Raw genomic sequence first — 8,161 nt, forward strand, 5'->3', positions numbered from 1 at the left:
ACGTGCAGCGTCGCTCATCGGCCTCTTTCTTGGGTGCAGACATTGGGGCTGCTTGTAATATTTCGCATTTACCAACAACAATGAATAACCATTTGCATGCATACTTTGGGCAGGTTTCTAGAGGGGGGATGGCTCTTTCGTAGCATGGGGATAATCATGAGATTAAATAAGGTACGGTGTGCATAGTGCCTTCCACTAGGCGGCAGGTAATTCGTGGCAGAAGGTCATTGTTGGATAGCTTGGCCTTGTTAGTCAAACTCTGCTCTCTCATAACATTTACTTTAGTCCTGAATTCGCTCTCTGAGACCGGGGTCCGAGTTGCAGCTGGAGTGGGGCTTAGGCGGAGGCCCGGCTCAACTAGAATTGGGGCTCAGCTTGAGATCAGAGTTCAGTTCTGGGCCAGGTGTCAGCCAGAGTCAGGGTTGTGGTCAGTCTATGGTCACCCACTCAGCCAAGGTCAGGCAGGGTTCAGCCAGGGATCAGGGATCAGTCTAGGATTAGGGCTGAGCCTGGGCTCAGGGCTCAGTCCAGGATCAGGGCTCAGTCTGGGATCAGGGCTCGGTCCAAGATCAGGGTTAAGCCCAGGATCATGGCTGAGCCTGGGCTCAAGGCTCAATTTGGCTTAGGGCTGAGCCTGAGATCAGGGCTCAGTCCGAGATCAGGGCTGAGCCTGGGCTCAGGGCTCAGTCCAGGATCAGGGCTCAGTCTGGGATCAGGGCTCGGTCCAAGATCAGGGTTAAGCCCAGGATCATGGCTGAGCCTGGGCTCAGGGCTCAATTTGGCTCATTTCAGGATCAGGGCTCAGTCCAGGATCAGGGCTCAGTGCAGGATCAGGGACCATTTCAAGGTCCAGGCTCAGCATCAGGACACACAACGTGTCTCTGTGAATGTGCCTGAGTTTGGTGGTTCCTTGTGAAGTTGAGGCTGAGGCTCAGTGCTCAGCTCTTCGGGGGTGCTCCCTGGCGTGTCCCCCTGCCCCAACCTCACACCCCCACTGCCTGGGCAGCCCTTGTTCCCACAACCTCCTCCTCAGACCCGTTTCTGCTTGGTCACCTCCAGTGAGAGGATGCTCCTAAGTCCTCAGGCAGCACCTCTGTCTGCGGCTCCCGGTACCTGCCCTGCTCCCAGGGCTGAACACTGAACAAAGGGAAGGGGTGCAGGCTGGTCCGCCCTCGGCCCCAGTCTCATCGTGACCGCCGAGACTTATGGGGATGTTGGAGCCCCTTGGAGCTACGCCTCCTGGACTCGGATTCCCCAGGACCCGGCTGGACTCGTGCCCCACCCCCCGCCCCTCCCCCACCTGGTGCGCATGCCCCAGTCCTCAGCATCTCCAGGTGAGTCGGCCTGACTGGGTCAGGATAGACACGAGGGGGTGAGCTCCCACTTTTCCTATGAGCCCCGCCCCTCCCCATCCAGGGGTGAGGGGAGCAGCCCCAGCTCAGGCACAGGAGAGGCAATCCCGAGGGTCCTGGCCGAGACCTACGCGTGCACCTGTCTGGGTGTTTACCTCCCGCTGCGTGTTCTCCTGGGCGACTGGGGACGGCTGGCCTCAGTTTCCCCTTCTGTGGACAGCGTACCACAGGCCGGGCCTGGCTCTGTCATGGCAACAAAATGTGCCTATGCCTTCCACGAGGTATCTGGGGGCGCTCCTGTGTGCGCAGCCACTTAACCCACTTATTAAGCACCTACTGTGTGCCAGGCAGGCTTGGAGCGGTTGAGGAGAATGACGGGGTCCTGGAGGGGGTAGCTTGGGGGGGGCAGGGGAGCCGCCCAGCCCGGGAAAGGGGCCCATTTCCCCTCCCCTCTGGGGCCCTCGCCCCTCCCTGGGCTCTTGGGGGGGGGGCGCACCACGGGCTGGGGGGCACAGATAGGGTCTCCCGGCAGGGGGCAACCGCAGCGACCGTTGGGATGCCCCTCCCTGTCCCCGGCCTCACCCCCGGCCTGGGGCGGGGGGTACCTCGAACATAACAGGAAATTTCAAATAACAGGAAACCGAGGCCCGGCGAGTGGCTCCACCCTGCCCCGGGGGCGAGCCTCCCCGGGGCCTCAGTCCGTCCCAGGGGACCGCCATGAACGGCTCGGGGTCCCCGGCCGAGGCCCCCGAGTCCTGCCAGCAGCTGGCGGCCGGCGGGCACAGCCGGCTCATCGCGCTGCACTACAACCACTCGGGCCGGCTGGCGGGGCGCGGCGGGCCCGAGGAGGGCGGCCTGGGCATCCTGCGGGGGCTCTTCGTGGCCGTGAGCTGCCTGGTGGTGCTGGAGAACCTGCTGGTGCTGCTGGCCATCGTGAGCCGCATGCGGTCCCGCCGCTGGGTGTACTACTGCCTGGTGAACATCACGCTCAGCGACCTGCTCACCGGCGCGGCCTACCTGGCCAATGTGCTGCTGTCGGGCGCCCGCACCTTCCTCCTGGCGCCCACCCAGTGGTTCCTGCGCGAGGGCCTGCTGTTCATGGCGCTGGCCGCCTCCACCTTCAGCCTGCTCTTCACGGCGGCCGAGCGCTTCGCCACCATGGTGCGGCCGGTGGCCAGGAGCGGGGCCGGCAAGACGGGCCGCGTCTACGGCTTCATCGGGCTGTGCTGGCTGCTGGCCATCCTCCTGGGCCTGCTGCCGCTGCTCGGCTGGAACTGCGTGTGCTCCTTCCGGCGCTGCTCCAGCCTGCTCCCGCTCTACGCCAAGGAGTACATCCTCTTCTGCGTGGCGGTCTTCGCCTGCATCCTGGCCGCCATCATGGTGCTCTACGGGGCCATCTTCCGGGTGGTGCAGGCCAACGGGCAGAAGGCCTCCCGGGTGCTGGCCCGCCGCAAGGCCCGCCGGCTGCTCGAGACGGTGCTCATGATCCTGGCGGCCTTCCTGGTGTGCTGGGGCCCGCTCTTCGGGCTGCTGCTGGCCGACGTCTTCAGCTCCCACGACTGGGCGCAGGAGTACCTGCGGGGCATGGACTGGATCCTGGCGCTGGCCGTGCTCAACTCCGCGGTCAACCCCCTCATCTACTCCTTCCGCAGCCGCGAGGTGTGCCAGGCCGTGCTGGGCTTCCTCTGCTGCGGGTGTCTCAGGCTGGGCCTGCGGGGGCCCGGGGACTGCCTGGCCAAGGCCGCCGAGGCCCACTCTGAGGCCTCCACCACGGACAGCTCGCTGAGGCCGAGGGACAGCTTTCGGGGCTCCCGGTCGCTCAGCTTTCGGATGCGAGAGCCCCTGACCAGCATCTCCAGCGTGCGGAGCATCTGAGCCGCTGCCCGCGCGGGCGCTTCTCTGGGCCCGCGGGACCCCCGGGAGGGGTGGGCCGGCGGGGGGCGGGGGAGGGGGGGTGCCGGGAGTGCGCAGGGAGCAGGGGGTCCTGACGGACAGGCGGGAACAGGGCGGCCAGCGGGGGTGCGTCCCGAGGCCCCGTGGTCCTCCCCACGGCGCCTGGGCCTGCTGATGCCGAGCAGGTGTCCCGTGGCCGCCCTGGAGGAGGTGACTGCTCACGGGGGCGGGGAGGGTCCCGGAGAGGGCATGAGCGTCTCTGCTGTGTATGCCCCCAGCTCCCGGGTGATTCTGGGGAGTCCCAGCCCCGCCCCCCGGCCTCGGGGTGGGGGGGGCTCTCGGGCTTCGAGGGGGCGGCTGCGGGGCTGATGTCCTGGCAACACGGAAGCTCAGTGATGGTTTGTCCCGGCCTCCCTCTCATTCACGTGTGGGCAGAGGGACGACGGCGTGGGGCTGTGGGCCAGCGAGCGGCGTGCGAGGAGGTGTGCCCGTGGCCAGGGAGGGCCGTGGGGCTGTGTGGATCTGGGGTGTGGTTGTGAGGGGGAGTGGCAGGGTGTGGATGAGAGTGTGTGTGAGGGAGGGAGGCGGGCACAGACCGGGGCGGGCCGACAGTGTGGGCTGGCCTGTCTGCTCGTGCACAGACTCCTCTGTGTGTGTGTGTGTGTGTGTGTGTGCGCGCGTGTGCAACCGTGAGGGCCTCTGGGGCTGCCAGGTGGGGCTCCTGCCCCTCCCGCTCACTTCCCCTTTCTCTGCCCCATCCCTCATCTTGGGCCCCCCAGTCTCTTCCCCGCCTCTGGCCTCTGCCCCCTGTGGGGGCCCCATCTGGGGGCTAACCTGACCCTCCCGACCTCAGGGAATTGCCCACTCCTCTAGAGTTCCCGTTATTTATTATTATTAGTTTTAAAGTTTACTTCTCTCATAGTTCTACAGCCCTAATAGCTTTCTCTTTTCCATCTTCTGACTTTTTTTTTTTTGAAAGTAGGCTCCACGCCCAGCATGGAACCTAACGGGGGGGGGGGGCTCGAACCCGTGACCCCGAGATCCAGACCTGAGCTGAGATCAAGGGCCGGATGTTCAACCGACCGAGCCACACGGGCGCCCCTGGGGTTCCCTTTAGCACTAACTGCCTTGTCCTTCCCTCCTGTGACATGGGCCCATCACGGATGGGACCCTGGGAGGAGGCGCTCGCCAGGGCACGCGGTAGGAAGGCGCGGCCCATTCCGGGAGCCCCCGTGGCTGTTGAGCACTTGGTAAGTGGTCAGCGCCATGGGCAACCGAACTCAGTTTGGGTTTGAACGGCCCGTGACACCCGCAGCCAGCACATTGGACAGCGCAGGGCTACGGCCCTCAACGCGGGCCACTTTCAGCTGGTAGGAAGCTCCCTCTCTCTCCCTCCTTCCAGGCAAGCCCCTGCCTGCAAATCTTCCTGCCTCTGTCTTGCCACGTTCCTGGGGGCAGCACCTGCCTGCCGCGCGGGCACAGGACAGCTCTTCTCTGACCTCGGTTTCCCCTGTGCACGAGGAGGGGTGAGGCGACTGGAAACTTCGGCTAGCCGTGGCGCCCGGGGGGCGGCTGTTTACAGTTAACGAAAATGAAATGAAATTTTGAAATTCACTTTCTCGGTGCCTCGGTAGGCTGGAGGTGCCACGTGTCGGTGGCACAGCCTGAGGGGCTTTATAGACACTTGTTCTCTCCTGGTTCTGGAGGCTGGAAAGCTGCGACCAAGAAGCCGGCGGGGCTGGTGCCTCTGGGGCTCCGAGGTGGAATCCGTACCATGCTCTCTCCTAGATTCTGGTGGTTTGCTGGAATCTTCCGTGACCCCCCGGCCCGTGGAAGCGTCCTCCCGAGCTCTGCCTCCACGTGGCGCTCTCCCTGGGTGTCCGTGCCCAAAGGCCTTCTTTCTCTAAGGACACCGAACGACCTCATTTTTAACGTGATCGCCTCTGTAAAGACGCTGTCTCCAAACACAGTCTCATTCTGAGGACTCAGACGTGAGCTCTGAGGGGGACACAGTTCAGCCCATAACGTCCGGTCGCGCCAGGCACGTTTTAAGCACTCCATAGTGACGTGTGGCTCGTGGCCACTGTCCGGGGTGGTGTAGACGCAGGACATTTCCATCATCACAGAGATTTCTGTTGCACAGAAACTCCAGGCATGTGTCCGGGTGCACAATAAACTGGGATATTCTTATATTTTTCCGACTCTTATTGGCACGTTTACGGGTGATGGCAGCAACCGGGCTAGGTGGTGGCAGGGTCTTGGTGGAATCTGTGGTGAGTGGAGCCTGGGCCATCCACCTTGAACCTGCGAGCCCGTGCTCTGGGCCCGTGTGAGCCGGCCCCACTGCCCCTTCGGGTCTCAGCTTTAGGACCGCCTCCTCCAGGGAGTCTGCCCTGATTTCCCCTCCTGCCTAGGTGGCCTCTCAGCTCCCACAGCTGCTTGCGCGTCCCACACTGACGGCGGCTGTGCCCGCTTCTGGTCACTCATCTGTCTCCTCCCCTGGACTGTCAGCTCTGGGGGGGGGGGGGAGACGGTGGCAGTGTCTGGGTCACTGGTGTGACCAGAGCTCCGAGACAACTGGACCCGACAGCACGCCTCCCTCGGAGCCTCAGAAACCTCTTCCTCTCCCTCTTCCCCACCCCAGGCCTCCCCGCTGACTGTCCCCAAGACAGCAGTACTGTGTGACTCGTGGCCACAGCAGTACTGTCCCCAAGACAGCAGTACTGTCCCCAAGAATCCTGACTTCTGCCGTCTGTAACCTGCTATCATTTTCCGGCTTTGCCACACACCACGGGCCTCGGCTTCCTCCTGTAAAACGAGGATATTGATGGCCCCTGGCTTCCGGACATGCTGATAAGGTGAGGCCTACAGAGGCCCTCAAACGATCATGTGCGTGTTTTTAAATGAACGGCAGTAGGAACAAAGCCTCATATATATTACTCAGTGCCTGACACGCTGCTCTCCTCCCTCGTTCATCAACTCGCTGGGCCCTCAGAAACCCTCTAGGAGGCAAACGCCACCATCAGCCCCATTTTAAAGATGGAGAAGCTGAGGACCAGAGAGCTTAGGGGATGTACCCAAGGCCACACGCCTCAGAAGGGGCAGAGCTGGGGTGGCAGGCAGGTGGCGTCTCGATCCCTGCTTGTTAGGGATTACCTGAACCTCTCCATTTCCCAGGCGGGAAAACTATGGCTCAGGGGAGGAGGCGGCGTGAGCCGCTCCAGGGCCCAGGCCTCGTCTTCCGAGCCAAGTTCAGGCCCCTTTCTCCGGCTGTCTCTGGGCGAGTGTGTGCGTATCTTGTGCGTTCATAGCCTGACCCGGAAGAACGGGGGCACATGGCAGAAGCGGGGACGAAAGGCACATGGGCCAGAATGAGTTTCGGGGTGGGGGGGGGCATTGGAGCTCTCACTTCCCGTTCATTCCACTCATTCATTCATTCACTTAACCAGTGTGTCAGGCTCTACTCTGGGCATTGGGGTTCCGCCCACAGACACCCTGGTGCCTGCACCCACAAAGGTCCCACTCTGGTTAGGGGTGACAAACGCCAGGCAGGAAGGTGTTAGCCTTGCAGGAGGGTGGGGTGGAGGGATAGGAGAGGCAGCAGCCGGGAGGCTGCACGAGCTGGTGCATTCTCACGCCAGCGCTTACCGAGCCCTTAATGTGTGCTGAGCTCTTTCTGAGTCAGTTCCCCCGGGGACCATCTTACTGAATTCTTACCCCTGGCAGGGGGGTGGTTGGGAAAAGGGCATCTGATTATTTGTCATCATATCGGGTGGCTGAGGAAACTGAGGTTCTGCGAGGTGAAGCAATTTGCCCAAGGTCACACAGCTGGGAAGGGTGGGTCGGCACTGAGACTTGAGTCCAGAATTCTATCAGTCAGCACACATGTCGCCTCGCACCTGGGGCAGAACGGGGGAGGGGGGGTCCCCCAAGTCCTCCAGGAGCCGTATTGAAGCCTGGATGTCAACTCACTGGGGGGCAGGGCCTTCTTGTTCGGCACCTTGTGGCCTCAGTCTTCCCATCTGTACCCTCACACAGGGGGTATGAGTTATGGATGTTCCTTAAGACCCCTCGCAGGCAGACAGTGAGATCTTAAGGTTGCCAGATTCGAAAAAAGCAAATACGGGACACCCAGTTAAAAATATGAACAACGAACTTCAAAAGAATTTTTTTTTTTTTTTTTACTATGAATATGCCCCAAATACGAATAAGCCTAAGTAGAAATCATCCTATCACCGACCCTGCACAAACTCCAGGCTCCAGACTACAAGTCCCATAACCCACTGCACCATCCCTTTAGGAGACTTCTATCATGATTTCTTTCTTCTTGTTTCATTCATTCATCCCCAAACTGTAGAGCCAACCCACTGTATGCCAGGCCTCGCACTAAATTCTGGGGATACACCAACGCACGAAGCGGACAAAAGTCTTTGCCCTCGCGGAGTCTAACATCTACGTGCCTTGGTTGTTTTAAGGGATTTTTCTGACTTCTGCCAGGAAGACTACAGCTCCCATGAGCCCTGCGCCTGTTTAACCGGACTACAATTCCCAGGAGACTGCGCGCACTGGGCTGGCCCCTCTCGTCTCTTATTCCAACTTCCTTCCGGGTCGGAAGGTCACGTCCCCGCGGCTCTCGCCGCCCCCCCTCGTCCCCCCACAAGAGACAGGGTTGGAGAAAGTTCGACCGCAAATAGTTGTTTTTAAAGTCTCCGTATTTCGGGACTCGGAGTTGACGTGACACGCCATCAGTTCTAGCCCAACAGTCCACCGCGGCGTCCTCCGTTGGGAAGTAACAGAGTGGGCCTACCACTCCCAGGAGGCTCCGCGCGCGCCAGGACTACAACTCCCCGGAGGCAGCGCGGCGAGCGGGGCGGCCCGTGGCGGTGCCCGCAGGACCCCGGAGCAGGCGCGGGCTG

The 8,161-nt window shown here is 61.8% G+C and overlaps 1 protein-coding gene across 1 annotated transcript; it reads left to right on the forward strand.

Annotated features, from left to right (window-relative positions):
- The first annotated feature begins 1,911 nt into the window (after nt 1–1,911).
- S1PR4 (sphingosine-1-phosphate receptor 4) lies at nt 1,912–4,219 on the forward strand. The gene has a single exon (XM_049642346.1). The coding sequence runs from the start codon at nt 2,070–2,072 to the stop codon at nt 3,225–3,227; it is 1,158 nt and encodes a 385-aa protein (XP_049498303.1). The 5' UTR covers nt 1,912–2,069; the 3' UTR covers nt 3,228–4,219.
- Nucleotides 4,220–8,161: the final 3,942 nt, after the last annotated feature.

This window comes from Panthera uncia, chromosome A2, assembly GCF_023721935.1.
Source record: "Panthera uncia isolate 11264 chromosome A2, Puncia_PCG_1.0, whole genome shotgun sequence".
In the NCBI taxonomy this organism is placed as follows: Eukaryota; Metazoa; Chordata; class Mammalia; order Carnivora; family Felidae; genus Panthera; species Panthera uncia.

Excerpts from the sequence above, each read along its gene's own strand:
- S1PR4 (XM_049642346.1), top strand. The coding sequence starts at position 2,070 with ATGAACGGCTCGGGGTCCCCGGCCGAGGCCCCCGAGTCCTGCCAGCAG.